Source organism: Microcaecilia unicolor, chromosome 5 (genome assembly GCF_901765095.1).
Source record: "Microcaecilia unicolor chromosome 5, aMicUni1.1, whole genome shotgun sequence".
Classification (NCBI taxonomy): domain Eukaryota; kingdom Metazoa; phylum Chordata; class Amphibia; order Gymnophiona; family Siphonopidae; genus Microcaecilia; species Microcaecilia unicolor.
The window spans coordinates 143,705,221-143,722,073 of record NC_044035.1 but is presented as its reverse complement, the minus strand read 5'-3'; the positions used below and the strand labels follow the sequence as shown (position 1 = coordinate 143,722,073).

The following is a 16,853-nucleotide window of genomic DNA, read 5'->3' as shown; positions in this document are numbered from 1 at the left end:
ATATTATTCAGCCAAATACAAGTAATGGGTATTGAGCTTCAACATAACAAATAATTAAGAAGCTCAAATCACAGATCAGGTGTTTATTTCAGTAGGATTTAGCACAATAGAATCCCAGATTATTCGTATTTGATTTTTAAATCACTATTCATCCGAATACAAATAATGTTTTCAGGGCTGAATCAATTTGAATATGAATGTTTGGTACAGCCCTAATACTGGAACATAATGTGCATTTTCCCCTTTCTAAACAACAGAGAAGCAAACTTTTGATTATTGGTGGGAATTTGCTTCAGAGCACTGTAGAGCGGCAGACATCACACTACCTGTTTGTTGTTCTCAGGCTTTGCGGTAGTTAGCTTGACATCCCCTCTAGATGATCATGTGTTCTCTGTGTCCAGGTTGTGTCTGTCCTTGGTATGTGTGTGTGTGTGTATATATATATATATATATATATATATATATATATATGTATAATACAAAGACAGTGAAGTCTGTTTGGTGTGATGTACTGGGGATTGTATTAGTCGCTGATCTATCTTTTGCATGTGTTGATACTTTCCTACTTACAAACCTTTTTTTGTATATTTAAGACACAATATCAAGTCCCACTGCTATCTGCATAAAGCATTTTCCAGTCACACAACTTTGTTTTTCTAAGAAGCCACCTTAACGTTTGGTGTGTGTTGTCTTGTATTTATAGCGAGTGGTATTTTTGTCTTACTCTTTTTTTTTTTTTTTCTTCTGTTCCAGATTCAGATAGTTCTGAAGAGAGGGTCCCTGCAAAACCTGCAGCTAAAGCTCCACCCCAACCCAAATCAGCTGCAACCAAAAAAGCAGGAAGCAGCTCAGACTCTGACAGCAGTTCTAGCGACTCTGAAGAGGAGAAAAAGGCTACTCCAGCAAAGCCAGCAGTGAAGGCGGCTCAGCCCAAAACTATACATCCAACCCAGGGGAAGAAAACTCCAGCACCCAGAGACAGCAGCTCTGAATCCGAAAGCACCAGTGATGATGAGGAAAAGAGAGGTAAAACTGCAAAAAAGCAAGTGGTGGCAGCTGCAGGCAAATCTCCAAAAAAGCAAGGGGTGGCAACTGCAGGCAAATCTCCAGGCACAGCTGCAGCCAAACCAGCTGCAAAGCAAGCGACAAAGGTGGTCCCCACCAAATCAGCTGTGGTAAAGAAGGCAGCAGCCAGTGACAGCAGCAGCTCCTCTTCCGAAAGCTCCAGTGATGATGAGGAGGTGCCTAAACAGGCCAGTGCTACGAAGCCAAAGCCCGTGTTGGCAACAAAAGCCAAAAGCAACGGCCCAAATCCAGATGCTGGGAAGCTAGTAGAAAAGAAACAAGGTGTGTCTGAGCCGACTCCTAAAAGACCTGCCCCTTCTATAGCTCAGAAGCAGGCAGTAGCAAAAGCAGGAAACAGCACAAGCAGCAGCAGCAGTGACAGCAGCTCAGACTCAGACGCTAAGGAATCAGCAGCAAAGAAACTGACTGTACCTGTGAAAACACCCGTCAGCACGCCAGATGGGAAAAAGGTGACAACAAAAGACGACAGCAGTGAGAGCTCAGATTTAGATGATAAAGTGGAAAAAACAAAAGGTAGCACCCCCAAAGCAAAGAAACTGGGAAAGAAAAAGAAAAAATCCAAAGCAGAAGAACCGGGAAAGGCTGCAGATAGCACCTTATCCATCAAGGAGGACCAAGTGAACGGTGAGAAGCCTGTCTGTCCATCAGTCTCTCTGGTTGCTTGATTAATATTTGAGGTGCCCACGTGATCTGTGCAAGTCCCTTGTCTCCATTAGCAAGTGGGCCTGCATGATGGTTTATTTTTAATAGAGATTTTATTTAAAATAGATGCTAATGAGAGGATCATAACATTTTGGTTTTCATCCAATACAAACATCAGATTATAGAGGGGATTGTGAGGTTGGAAGGCAAATGAACAGCAGCACAGGTTGATGGTAGTTGGGTCTTGTTCAGGAAGACCTTAGGAAACTGGAAGACTGGCTATCCAAATTGCAGATGAAATTTAATGTGGACATGTGCAAAATGATGCACATTGGGAAGAACAAATCGTAGTTCCCTGATGCTAGGTTCCACCTTGGGAGTCAGTACTCAAGGAAAAGATCTAGTGTCATTGTGGACAGCACACTGAAATTTGCCCAGTGTGTGGTGGTGGCGGCGGCCAATAAAGCAAACAAAATGGTAGAAATTATTAGGAAAGGGATAGAAAATAAGACAAAGAATATTATAATGCCTCTGTGTTGCTCCATGGTGTGACCACACCTTGAGTATTGTTTGCAGTTCTGGTCACCGTATCTCAGAAAAGATACAGCAGAATTAGAAAAAGGTTCAAAGAAGAGCAACCAAAATGATTAAGAGGCTTAAGAGGTTAGGATTCTTCAGCTTGGAAAAGATGGCTGTGGGGGGATATGATAAAGGTCTACAAAATACTAACTCATTGCCTGAGGTTAGTGTATCTGGGTTTAAAAAAAGATTTAGACAAGTTTCTGGAGGAAAAGACCATAGTCTGTTATTGAGATAGACATGAGGAAAGCCACTGCTTGTCCCTGGGATCAGTAGCATGAATCTTGCTACTATTTGGGATTCTGCCAGGTTCTTGTGACCTGGATTGGCCACTGTTGGGCTAGATGTACCATTGATCTGACCCAATATGGCTATTGTTCTTATATGATGCTGTTCCAAAATCCTGACTTGCAGCTTCTGTGTTAGTGTGGGCCTGGACCCACAAGCAGTTTTGCCATTTTGCATCACTGCTTGTCTTAATTTAAAGTTTGAGTTTGAGTCTCAGTCATGATTGCTATCTCTGGCAAAAATTCCAGTCCATTAAAACACTGTACTTATCTCTATATATAAAAGGCACCACCAACGTTCTATGAAGCCTCCAGCCGGAAGTGTGAAGGGGGAGAGATATCCGGTTTCCCCATGAGTGTCTGCCCCGCCCTCGCTCTCTCTGTAACTACTACTACTTAACATTTCTAGAGCGCTACTAGGGTTACGCAGCGCTGTACAAATTAACAATTAAGGACGGTCCCTGCTCGGAAGAGCTTACAATCTAAAGGACGAAATGTCAAGTTGGGGTAGATAAGTTTTCCTGAGAAGAGGTGTAGTGATTAGGTGCCGAAGGCGACATTGAAGAGGTGGGCTTTGAGCATTGATTTGAAGATGGGTAGGGAGGGGGCACGGCATATGGGCTCAGGGAGTTTGTTCCAGTGAAGGAAAAAACACAGCAAAGCACGAAATCAAATTGCTCTCTCTAACAGTGAAGGACTCAGAGGGGGGAGGGGACAGCAAAGCACGAAATCAAATCGCTCTCTCTGTAACAGTGAAGGACTCAGAGGGGGGAGGGGAGAGAGGGCAGGGACACACACTCCCACATGCACACAGAAGAAAACCTTGCTAGCCCCCGTTTCATTTGCATCAGAAACGGGGCTTTTTTACTAGTTATTTATATTTTGCTCACACCTTTTTCAGTAGTAGCTCAAGGTGAGTTACATTCAGGTACTCTGGGTATTTATTTGTCCCAGGAGGATCCACAATCTAAGTTTGTACCTGAGGCAGTGGAGGGTTAAGTGACTTGCCCAAGATCACAAGGAGCAGCAGTGGGATTTGAACTGATCTGAGCTGCTGCATCACGTCTTCATGCAATGTGCCCCATCCCCTTTGTTGTACAACAGCATAGGTGCCAACTCCGTGGGTGCTGTGGGTGCTCGAGTACCCCCAATTTTTCACCCACCGGAAGTTCCCTTCGTCCCTCCTCCCTCCCTTCGAGTTCCAGGCCCCCTTCCTCCGAATTTTAAAAGTCATCATCTTACCTTGTCGGGGTTACGGCTGCAGCAGTGGTGAAAAGCGTGCAGGCTCGGCGTTTAGTCTTCCCTTCTCGCTCTCTCAGCTCTGGTCCCGCCCTCGAGAAAGAAGAGAAGACTGAACTAAGCGCCGAGCCTGCATGCTTTTCACCGCTTCTGCCGCTGTAACCCCGACGAGGTAAGATGACTTTTAAAATTTGGAGGAAGGGGGCCTGGAACTCGAAGGGAGGAGGGGAGCCTTGGAACTCATGAGGGAGGAGGGGGGCCTTGGAACTTGGGAGGGAGGAGGGGGGTTCCTTGGAACTCGGAGGGAGGGGGACCCTGCAATTTGGAGGGGGGAGACGACCCTGGAACTCAGAGGGAGGGGGATGACCCTGGAACTGGGAGGGGGGAGGGGCCTGGACCTTGGAGGGGGGGAGGGAGGGGGAGGGGGAATGCACCACCTGTTAAAAAAAAAAAAAAAAAGTTTCTGCACCCCCAATTATTTTGAAAAGTTAGCTCCTATGTACAACAGTACTGGCAGCTGCAAGACATCCAGTGCCATTCATGTGTGGCCTAAATTCCCATCTACTTTGTCAGATTGTTATAATTTATGTTATAAATTATTTATTGCATTTGTATCCCACTTTTTCCCACCTATTTGTAGGCTCAAAGTGGCTTACAGAGTGTGGTTATGACATAATCATTTCGTAATAACAGGTACAATTCTTAAAGTTTGAATGTTGGTAAGAGAAGATAAGCATATTTCATGATAACAAGTATAATTCTTATTGTTTAAAGATTTGGTAAGGGAGGATAGACGGGAAGTGTTAGGTAAGTTAAAGGTGAACTGTAGTGATTGTGTGATTTGTTGAGGTAGTTTGTAGGCTATGTATTTTCCTTGTGGGCCTTTTGGAAGAGATGAGTTTTCAGAGATTTGTGAAAGTTATTTAAATGATCAATAGCTTTCAGGTCTGTAGGTAGAGCATTCCACAGCTGCGCGCTCAAGTAGGAGAAGGTGGTAGCGTGTGTCAGTTTGTATTTCAGTCCTTTGCAGCTGGGGAAGTACAGATTGAGATATTTACGGGATGATCTTACAGCATTTCTGGGAGGCAGGTCCACAAGGTTTAGCATGTAGCTTGGGGCGTCTGCGTGTATAATTTTGTGTACTATCGTGCAGATCTTGAACTCGACCCGTTCTTTGAGTGGGAGCCAGTGGAGTTTCTCTCTTAGGGGTTTAGCACTTTCATATTTATTTTTTCCAAATATGAGTCTGGCGGCTGTGTTCTGGGCTGTTTGGAGTTTTTTGATAGTTTGTTCTTTGCAGCCAGCGTATAGTGCATTGCAATAGTCCAAGTGACTTATCACCATTGACTGTACCAAGGTGCGGAAGATATGTCTCGAGAAGAAAGGTTTTACTCTTTTGAGTTTCCACATTGAGTGGAACATTCTCTTCGTTGTATGCTTCACATGAGTATCAAGTGTGAGGTTTTGGTCGATAATCACTCCAAGAATTTTTAGGTTTTGCGCAACAGGAAGAGAACAGTATGGTGTGGTTATTTTGGAGTATGTGTTTTTGTTGTGTTGTGAGGTTAGTACAAGGCATTGTGTTTTCTCTGCATTGAGTTTCAATTTGAACGCATCAGCCCAGGAGTGCATGGTTTGGAGGCTTTGATTGATCTCGGTGATTTCGTTTAGATCCTGCTTGAATGGGATGGAGATTGTGACATCATCTGCATATATATAGGGATTGAAGTTTTGATTCGCTAGGAGTTTGGCTAGTGGTATCATCATTAGGTTGAAGAGAGTTGGTGATAGGGGGGATCCTTGGGGGACTCTGCATTCAGGTGTCCATGGGGATGATGTGTCCGCGTTGATTGTGACTTGGTATGATCTTGTGTTCAGGAATCCTTTGAACCATTTGAGAACTGTGCCTCCTATTCCGAAGTATTCTAGTATATGTAATAGTATTTCATGGTTGACCATGTCGAAGACGCTGGACATGTCAAAATGTAGGAGGAGTATGTTGTTGCCGGTTGCAATTGCTTGTTTGAAAGCGTGCATTGCCGATACTAGTACCGTTTCAGTACTGTGATTTGTCCGGAATCCTGACTGTGATTCATGCAGAATTGAGTGTTCGGTTAGGTAATCAGAGAGTTGTTTCGTCACTATGCCTTCCATGAGTTTAGTTATGAGCGGGATGGATGCTACTGGGCGATAGTTAGGTCCATTGTGTTTTTCTTCGCATCTTTTGGCAGTGGGGTAAGTAGGATGTTTCCTTTCTCCGTGGGAAAGAGGCCGTTTTGAAGCCTGTAGTTTATGTGCCTTGTAAGGTCTTTTTTGAATTGTTTGGGGGCTGATTTTATTAGGCTATTGGGGCAAACGTCCAGTTTGCATTGTGACTTAGCGTATTTTCCGAGCCATTTTGAGAATTCATCAGAAGATATCGTGTCAAACTCGGTCATGATCGATCTGCTGGGCATTCCCAGAAGTTTGTCTCCTACATGCCACATCTGGTCTTCATCTGCCTGTGGAGTCCTAAACTGAGTTGAGCCTGAGAATTGGCCTCTTGGCTCAAATGTTACCACACTGTTAGTAGCTGCTGTTATTGTGTGTAACAGACGCAGGTAGTCAAAAATGGCAGGAAGAGATGATGCTATTGCCCAAACTCCTATATCTGCAAGTGGCAGATGAAGTTCAATGTTGACAAGTGCAAAGTGATGCATGTGGGTAAGAGGAACCCGAATTATAGCTACGTCTTGCAAGGTTCCGCGTTAGGAGTTACGGATCAAGAAAGGGATCTGGGTGTCGTCGTCGATGATACGCTGAAACCTTCTGCTCAGTGTGCTGCTGCGGCTAGGAAAGCGAATAGAATGTTGGGTGTTATTAGGAAGGGTATGGAGTCCAGGTGTGCGGATGTTATAATGCCGTTGTATCGCTCCATGGTGCGACCGCACCTGGAGTATTGTGTTCAGTACTGGTCTCCGTATCTCAAAAAGATATAGTAGAATTGGAAAAGGTACAGCGAAGGGCGACGAAAATGATAGTGGGGATGGGACGACTTTCCTATGAAGAGAGGCTGAGAAGGCTAGGGCTTTTCAGCTTGGAGAAGAGACGGCTGAGGGGAGATATGATAGAAGTGTATAAAATAATGAGTGGAATGGATCGGGTGGATGTGAAGCGACTGTTCACGCTATCCAAAAATACTAGGACTAGAGGGCATGAGTTGAAGCTACAGTGTGGTAAATTTAAAACGATCGGAGAAAATTTTTCTTCACCCAACGTGTAATTAGACTCTGGAATTCATTGCCGGAGAACGTGGTACGGGCGGTTAGCTTGACGGAGTTTAAAAAGGGGTTAGATAGATTCCTAAAGGACAAGTCCATAGACCGCTATTAAATGGACTGGAAAAATTCCTCATTTTTAGGTATAACTTGTCTGGAATGTTTTTACGTTTGGGGAGCGTGCCAGGTGCCCTTGACCTGGATTGGCCACTGTCGGTGACAGGATGCTGGGCTAGATGGACCTTTGGTCTTTCCCAGTATGGCACTACTTATGTACTTATGTACTTATGTACTTATCTGTTTATGGCTCTGCCAGTGCCAATCCCGCGGTCCTTTTTCCAAAAATTAAATAGAAAAATGTTTGCATATATCTGGAATAAGAGACCACCAAGGGTAAGGCGGGAAGTGTTGTTCCAAACTATAGATAAGGGTGGAATGGGAGTCCCCAATTTCAGCCTCTATTATAAGGCAGCCCAACTACGCATACTGGCAGACTGGACTCCGAGAACCACTAAGAAATGGTTACACTGGGAAAGGGCTTGGATGGGAACCCATTTTGTAGGAGACATATTATGGAAATCTGAGAGAGAAATATTGGCGGTAATGCGTAGAGTGCCAATAGGATTGAGTCACTTATTAAATACATGGCTGCACGTACGTAAAAAGGTGTTCCCGGAAAGGAAATATTTTCTGCAAATGACAATTAGGGGCGCCCCGGTTTCCCACTAGGGGAATCAGAAAATACATATAAACAATGGGCGTTTAAAGGGCTATATGCATTAGACCAACTATGGGATAAAGGGGAAATAAGGAACTTCGAAGAATTACAAGAAGAGTATGGGCTAGAAGAACGTGACCTAGTATATTATCATTGTTTAAGAAATTACATCCTCCGAAGGGCAAAGGAGGAATTAGAATTGGCAGAAACGAGGTTGGAACAGACTATGAGAGGAGGAGGAGGTCGAGGCAGCATTACCAGGCTCTACAGTGCACTGTTACTCCTCTCGGCACCACAAGAATATTATACGGGGAGATGGGAAGAGCTACTGCAGAACAGACATACACCTAGTTGGTGGGCAGGAAGCTTCAGATATCTACTTAAACCCTCCATCGCCCAAGCCACAAAAGAGAGTGGATACAAAATCCTATATTGGTGTTATTACACACCAGATAGGTTGCATAAAATGTACCTGCAGACCTTGGCAGCTTGCTGGCGAGAGTGTGGAGGATGTGGCACCTTCGTACATATTTGGTGGGAATGCCCTAAAGTACAGGCATACTGGACCCAGATTATTGAACTAGTAAGCAGGGTGGTGCAGGTGACATACCCCCAGCAGATAGACATATGCTTGCTACACTCCAGGCCCCTGAGAAGCCGGAAATATGAACATATATTAGCAATTCAATTTCTAGTGGCAGCAAAGATGGCGCTGGCGAGGGCCTGGAAGACAATAGCAACACCCACTGTCAAAGAGGTATTAACTAGAGTTGACTATCTGCACCTGATATCGAAGCTGACAGTTATAAGAAAAGGCCAACTACACATATATCAGAAGATTTGGCAACCATATGAAAATGTAAGAAATGAGTTATTGTAGGAATGCTACATGGAGGGGAAAGGGAAGGGGGAGGGGTAGATTCCATAGGGGAAGTTTAGTTATGTTAATATAACACCAAATGTTGAATTAGCCGAGTATAGAGAAATGTAATGCAAGTGTGTATATAGGTGGCAATGATCATTGTTTTGTATAACTGTTATATTAAAAAATAAAATTAAAAAATGGCAGGAAGAGATGGCAGGTATTCATGGATGGTCCACCCCCCCCCCCCCCCCAAATCTCCTTTTACTAGTGACTGAAATTGTGTTTGCATGTACATGATGCATATTTACTCCCAAGTCAGCGCTTTGGCTTCTGTTAGTAGGTAATAGTATGTATTAGTATGTTATGTATGTATATAAGTATAAACTAAACCTATGTATAATATCTAGGGTGTGGAAATATAAAATCATTGGATAATACTAAATTACACTAATTTCCACCTGATGAAAAATGATATGAAACTGTAAATGTAGCTTAAACGGGGCTAAAAAGATCCTCTGTTCATCATTCTTTCCCTCGCCCCAAGCAAAAATTTCCTAGTGCTGGCAGTCAGCGGTTTGAAAGATAAGTGTTCTTTCAATACCATATTTTTTGCATTATAATGTAGTCCGGCTCAGTATAATTGCTAAATGCTGAGTGACATCGAATAAGATACACCATTTTTTTACTCAGTATAATTGCAAACGTGTGAGTGACATTAAAGATTACGTATCACTCCTGGAAGGTTTTTTTGGCCAATGATGAACACAGGATCTATTTAGACCCATTTAAGCTCTATTAGATGGCTACAGTCTAGGAGCTCTGTGAGGCCTTTTTCCTTCTTACATTATTCTTAGAACAGTACTACATTTACAGTTTCATATCATCCTCATGGAATGCAACTTGCGGAGTCCCTCAGGGTTCACCACTTTCCTCTACATTATTCGACATAATGATGATCCCATTGGCTAACGCCCTATCCAAGCTGGGCCTAAATCCATTCATTTACGCTGATGACGTAACAATTTATATATCTTTCAAAAAAGACTTGGCTGAAATCACCAACCTTATCAGTCTAGGTCTAAGTACAATGAACGATTGGGCAAACTCTTTTCGTTTGAAATTGAACTCTGAGAAGACGCATTGTCTTATTATATCATCGCAGTATAATAAATACAGTCCCACCACTTTAAATACTCCCAACCTCTCCCTACCTATTGTGGATAGCTTAAAACTTCTGGGAGTCACAATCGATAAACACTTAACCCTGGAATCTCAAATAAATTGCACCACAAAGAAAATGTTCTACTCGATTTGGAGACTCAAACGAATAAAACCTTTCTTCCCTTGAGTTGTTTTCCGTAACCTGATTCAATCAATGGTGCTGAGCCAATTGGACTATTGTAATGGAATCTATGTCTGATGCAAGGAACATTTACTTAAGAAACTTAAGACTGCCCAGAACATGGCAGCAAGACTGATTATTGGAAGATCTAAATTTGATTCTGCAAAGCCCCTTTGGGAAAAATTGCCCTGGCTTCCCATCAAAGAATGAGTTGCCTTCAAGGTCTGCACCTTGATTCACAAAATCATCTATGGCATAGTTCCAGAATATATGCTAGATTTAGTTGATTTACCACCCAGAAACAGATCTAATTCCTCCCGATCTTATTTAAACCTACACTATCCGGACTGTTTTGGCCTCAAATACAAATCTACATATGCCTCCAACTTTCCTTTCTTGGGTACTCGACTGTGGAATGCCTTAACCAAATTAGTTAAATCAACCCAGAACTATCTAAAGTTTAGAAAATTATTAAAGTCCATCCTATTCAAACAGGTCTATTCTCCAGATGCAACATAATTAGATCAATTGCTTTGGTTTCAAATAATCCAAAAACACTTAAATCTATGTTCTTTACTACTCTGCTGTTTATTATAATGCCAAGCTTTAATTTACTGTTTGTATTGTTTTAATGTACTATTGTACTGTAGTCCTGATATTACTTCGTAAGCCACATTGAGCCTACAACCAGTGGGAAAATATGGGATATAAATGCCTTAAATAAATATAATTTTTCATTAGGTGGAAATTAGTGTAATTTTGCATACAAGTATATGCAGCACTGTGGTTCCAAAGTTAACCTTTTTACTAATGCTTAGCAGCTAATGGGCATTAGAATACGCTAAGTGCCACATGGTCCATAGGAATAAAATAGAGTGTTCAGCATTTAGCGTGCTCTAATGTCCATTAACTTGCACTAATCTCTAGTAAAAGGGCCTCTCTCATCATTCACTGTATTTTGTTTTTAAGTTACATTTGTACCCTGTGCTTTCCCACTCATGGCAGGCTCAGTGCGGCTTACATGGGGCAATGGAGGGTTCAGTGACTTGCCCAGAGTCACAGGGTGCCTGTGCCTGAAGTGGGAATTGAACTCGGTTCCCCAGGACCAAAGTCCACCACCCTAACCACTAGGCCATTCCTCTACTCCTGCCATGGGCGTAGTTTGACAGCTTCATTTGTTGGGGGGGGGGGGGGGGGGAGGTTAGCACATTAGCATATTCATTTGCATAGATACATCATACATATTCATTATAGTTATTCAAAACACACACACGCAAGCCTAGAACACTGAAAATGAAGTCAGCATATATATATATATATATATACACAAGCAGGGCAATACTGGTAAGAGAGAAACAGAAATGTTTTTTCCTTAGCGTCCCTCCGGACCGGACCAGGATTGGACTGATGGGTTGTGCTCGCCTACCAGCAGGTGGAGACTGAGAAAAAACTCTGACTCTAGAGAGCCAATAGGAGCCCTGGCCATGTGACCTTAGCCTCAGTATTTTCTCAGTCTCCCAGCAGGTAGGAAGTGAGCCCATTAGTCTCTCTCCTTTTCTCTTTAGATATGACAGATATTTGTGATAATTCTTCTGTGCCTGGAATCTTATTTAGAGGCTTGACAGGGTTCCTTTCTCTTCTTTCTTTGACAGCCTCGGGGGTGTTAAACTCGGGTGTCTCGAGTCCACCCCCTTCCTCCCCATCTCCCTGGCTTAGCAGGGAAGGGCCGTCCCTTTCTCTGGAAAGGTGTACCGTCTTTGGGAGAGGCAGCCATTTTAACAGGCAGCTGCTTTAAAAGAATTAAATCAAATAAAAGGAAATTCAAAGAAGCAGCCTTTCTTTCCCAGACTTCTAACGAGCAGGCAGCTCCAGTGTTTATTATGATTGAGGGGTTATAAAAAAAAAAAAAAAAAAAAAACAGAAGAAAATAATTCAGTGTCTGTGACTTTAAACAGCGATTTTTCTAGTCAGATTTAATTTCCTCCATTTTCTTGCGATTTGGCGGCGGCAGTTTAAACAAATGAAAAAAAAAAAAAAAAAAAGAAAGGTGCGAACCGCGTAAGCGCGGCCACCTGTTTTTTCCGATATGGCTTAAAAGTTCAAACAGCTGCTGTCGGTCAGCGTCGCGCAGTTCACGCAGCCGGAACGTGTAAATTTTGCTCTCCCTTCAAGGTTTCTTCGGGTCCGGTGCTGCCTCCGGTTTTTTCGGGGCCTTTTTCGCCGGCTGTTGTTTCTTCGCCGTTCCACTGGGCTCCGCTTGTTCGGAGGTGTCGGGCGCGCTGTCGACGATCGCCACGGGGCCAGTGGCGCGAACGGCGGCCATTTTGTTTCTCCCTCCATCTTATCAGTCAGGGATCTCTCTGCTGAAGGTAAGGCTGCAGTTCATAGAGCAGTTCGGCTCCAAGATGTGTACACTTTTGTATGTGCTGAACGGCGTATTCTAAAATGATCTTCACATCAGCAGGCAATATTTGGTTGAAAGGGGGCTCCTTTCATATATGGATATATAACAAGCTTTTCTTCTTTTAAATTTCTATGTATCACGGGGCTGTTAACACTAGTTTTTTCTGGTGCTCAGTCATTTTTCATTGCCTGGTGAAAAAATCTACATCTTATCATAATATCATAATTCATTTCAAGCATTTTCCTCAATAGCTGTAGTATTATACAGTGTTTTAAGAACTTTAGAAACTTTCTCTATAGGCATAAGTAAATTTCTGTCTTTCTCATTCCCTGGTGAATAGGACTACATTGTCTAAGAGTCAATTGATTGATACTTTGCAATTCTGACCATAATATCTTAGTTCCTTTCAAGCATTTTACTCCATGCCTATGATGTTATATAGTGTTTTAAGAACTAGACAATCACTCTCAATGACTGTAGTGTTATACAGTGTTTTCTTTTTCCGACTTTAAGAAGCCTTCTCTAGAGGCATACAGTATATTGTTCAGATGCCATGGGGATATATCAGCTCTTTCATATTCTCTGAGGGACAGTCCTGTCTACCAAGCTCCCAATCACTCAGCTGCCTTAGCAGGCATGCTTTATTCATGTCTTCCTTCTTTTCCAACTGCCTTGAAGCCTCTCATATTTCATTTAGCTTTCTTCTGGTTTTTACAGGACATATGGTCACTTAGAGAATAAAGTCATCCTTTCACTTAAAGATAGTGGACGGTCCTCAAACCATCTACTCGTGTTTGTCTCTACTCTATCAGTTCAGCATTGGCAGATTATAAACATCCTGGTTTGGTCCAGTATGCCTATACATACCATCTGCTATCTCTTCCTCTTCCTTAGAGACCTGATGTTATATCAAGCTTTCTTGAATTCAGATACAGTCTTGTCTACACTGCCTTCACCAAGTGGCTGTGGCACAACTTCACTTTTTTCGTTACAGGTAATTTCCAAGTTTGTCCTTTTTCATTTTCATTCTATGTGCCTTCACTCCAGAGTGTTCTTTCAATTGGAAGGGGATTCACTCACTTCCTGTGTATTTATGCCATAGGTACATAAGTATGGTTATGCTGGGTAAGGCCTAAAGTCCATCAAGTCCAGCATTCATATCTAATGGGCATAGGTACATAAGTTTTGCCATTCTGGGGAAGCTCAAATGTCCACCTTTCTACAGCCAGAACAGCATTAAAGGAAAAAAAAAAAAAAAAAAAAACAACCTCTCACGAGAGTATCGAACAGAAATCTCTGCTCCAAAAGCAAGGCTTTGCAGTAATTCTGCAAACTAACGCATACAATATTTGCCATGGCTGTTCACCACTAGGAACACTGGGACCCTGGGCCTAGGTTCGGTGTTTAACCTGAAACAAGCTCAACATTCATATCTATTGGGTGTGAGTCTGGTACTACTACTACTACTACTTAACATTTCTAGAGCGCTACTAGGGTTACGCAGCGCTGTACAATTAACAAAGAAGGCCGTTCCCTGCTCAAAGGAGCTTACAATCTACATCTCAGTGAGGGAGGACGCATGACCGTGGTACATGGATTAGTGGTATGTGGATTAGGGAGATCCAAGAAATTACAGGCCAGTGAATCAGACGTTCATACTGGGACAATTTTTTTCTGTCCGGAGCGTACTACCATAGCTGGTGGACTCCTATATTCAGAACTTTCTATATTCAGAACTTACCCAACTATGGAACGCCATAGAGATAGGGTTGGAGTTTGTAGCCCTATTTAACTGGTGTCCTTGGTCACCCTTCCTCTTCTCCTCAGGATCCAGAGAATGGCTAGTTTTTTGCTTATGCATTAACCGGTCATTTTCAGCAGTACTCTCTCTTCCGTTCTTTTATAGATCTAAGAGGATGTTCATTGCGCTCTTAGGGTCATTTCATTCTTACCTAGACGACTGCCTAATTGAAGAAAGTCTTATCAGCAGAGTTCTCAGGTCAAGCACCGGGTGTTGCATTTCTTACAGTCTCTAGGTTGGGTGGTGATTGTAGCCAGGCCTCTCATTTGATCTCTCATTTGATCTCTCATCAGATATCTCTGATTTTCTCTTCGTTTAGTCAGGTTGGCGCACAGTCTTTTGTCTCCTCTGCAACATCCCAGTTTATAGTTTTCTTGGTGACCTTGGGCCTTCGGCCATTTCCTCGCTCTATTCTGCAGAATGCAATTTACTTTCTAATGCCCAAGAAGGAATTTTCCTTCATCCTATTGCGAATCTCAGGGTCATCAATTGCGCTATTTAAGTGTCATCTAGTTATCTCAAGAACCTTAGTTCTGTCATTGGGATGCTTCGTGCAGTACACTTTTTGGCAGAAGCTTGTTTGTATATATATATATTTTTTTTTTCTGGGGGACCTCAGCAATTCGTTTTACCTTCGGGTGAATTTTGTTTTCCCTACTGACAAACAAGGCGGAGAGAGCTATGTTGGTCCTTGTCATGGCAATGGGTTATGTCATCCGCCAAGGAGGAGTTAAGAGTATACTCTTGAGTTTGTACTCATTTTTCTTAGGTTGTGTCACCCTGCATTTAGGTGAATGGACTCTCATTTTTTCAGCCTTACTTCCTCACTGCGACACTTCAGGGCTATCTCTTTTTGCCTTCAGGCTCACGAACATTTCTTGCTTCTTCTGTTCAGCAACAGTCTTGACGGAGACAGGGACAGATGCCAACGTCCAGCAGGGGTTTTTCAACCTTCTTTATGCGTTTCTTCCGTCATCTCACTAGGTGTTTACGCAGAACCAAGGCACCCTTCTACATCCGGACCCCCAGTCACTCAAACTTATGGCGTGGTTACTGGGTCCGCAACATCTTTGATATTTTCGCAGGTAGTACTTCAAGTTTTAATTGCTTCCAGACAGAAATCTACATTAAAGTCCTATGAATCAAAGTGGCGACAGTTTACTCTGTGGTGCTCCTCTCGCCACTTCATTCCACAAACAGTATCCATTTTGCATGTTTTGGAATGTCTTCTGCATCTTGCGAAATCTTGTCTCTTACTCATCCATTAGAGTTCATTTGGCAGCTCTATCAGTGATGCATGATACTGTTGACAACCGCACGCTTATGCAGCATCCACTGTCAAAGCGGTTTCTTAAAGGAGTCCTGCACCTGTACCCCCCCGCTTCATCCACCAGCTAGGTGAACTAGATGAACAGACTCTTAAAGTTCTGTTTTCTAGTAGCCATAACTTTTTCTATAAAGTTTTCCTCTTCAAGCAGTGTTTCCTAGTAACCATTGCAGCAAGTAGATCTATGTGTGGAATACTTCTACGGTTGGTAACTTCTTTTTGGTCTGCTGTAGTTTAAAGTTTTCACCTTTCCAAATCAGTTTTTTCTTATTGGTTTTGTCCTTCTAGCCAGTAGGCGTAAAAGTTTTCATTGTTTCTAACCCGCTATATCGCGAAGGATCAAGGAAATGAGAATGTCTATTTCTCTTCTCGCTGAGAGGGCAGTTCCACAGCGTATTACAACATATTCCACAACTTCAGAAGCGGGCTGTATTCTTACTATGGCGATTTTTGGTGCTCTTGGTGCACATTGGTAAGTTGGCAACTTAGTCCTAGTTTCATTTTATTTGCTCATTGGGACACACTACATGTTAGTTGTCGCCAGGTGGCCTATGCAGCATGAACATTTCTCTGCAGTTTTCATAGGGTCCCTCCCTTCAGATTACTGCTTTGGTACTTCCCATCAGTCCAATCTGGTCCGGTCCGGAGGGACGCTAAGGAAGGAGAAATTAGATCTTACCTGCTAATTTGCTTTCCTTTAGTCCCTCCGGACGACAGGCCCCTCCCATGTTCTCTCTACTCTTTAGCTTCTTTTATTAAGTAGGAAGTGTATTCAGTAGGAAGTGTATTCATTCCTTTACGATTCATGGAACAATACTATATATATACAGAACTTTACGTGGTCTATATCACTTCTCTGGTGGTTGCTGGTGAGCTCAATTGCTGGAATCTATCTATAAAACCTTAAATACGCCATACCACTTCTCTGGTGAGAGTTGTGGCTGAGCTCAGTTGCTGGAATATCTATGAAACCTTAAATATGATTTACCACTTTTCTGGTGAGAGTTGCTGGTAAGCTCAGTTGATGGAATATATATAAAATCTTAAGTGGGCCACACCACTTCTCTGGTGAGAGTTGCTGGTGAGCTATAAGACAAGTGAGCCATACCACTTCTCTGGTGAGAGTTGCGGGTGAGCTATATTATACGTGAGCCATACCACTTCTCTGGGGAGAGTTGCTGGTGAGCTATATTACATGTGAGCCATATCGCTTCTCTGGTGAGAGTTGCTGGTGAGCTATAGTACAAGTGAGCCATACCACTTCTCTGGTGAGAGTTGCTGGTGAGCTGTAATACATATCGGGCCA

The 16,853-nt window shown here is 42.8% G+C and overlaps 1 protein-coding gene across 5 annotated transcripts in view; it reads left to right on the top strand.

Moving 5' to 3' along the window:
- Positions 1-16,853, top strand: part of NOLC1 (nucleolar and coiled-body phosphoprotein 1) — a 102,200-nt gene that overhangs the window by 44,184 nt on the left and 41,163 nt on the right. For 3 of the 5 annotated variants that reach the window (XM_030203381.1, XM_030203380.1, XM_030203377.1), the window contains one exon: positions 754-1,710. In XM_030203381.1, the coding sequence (XP_030059241.1) occupies positions 754-1,710 (957 nt within the window). The remainder of the gene's footprint in view (positions 1-753; positions 1,711-16,853) is intronic. The other 2 variants (XM_030203378.1, XM_030203379.1) reach the window with 2 other exon arrangements.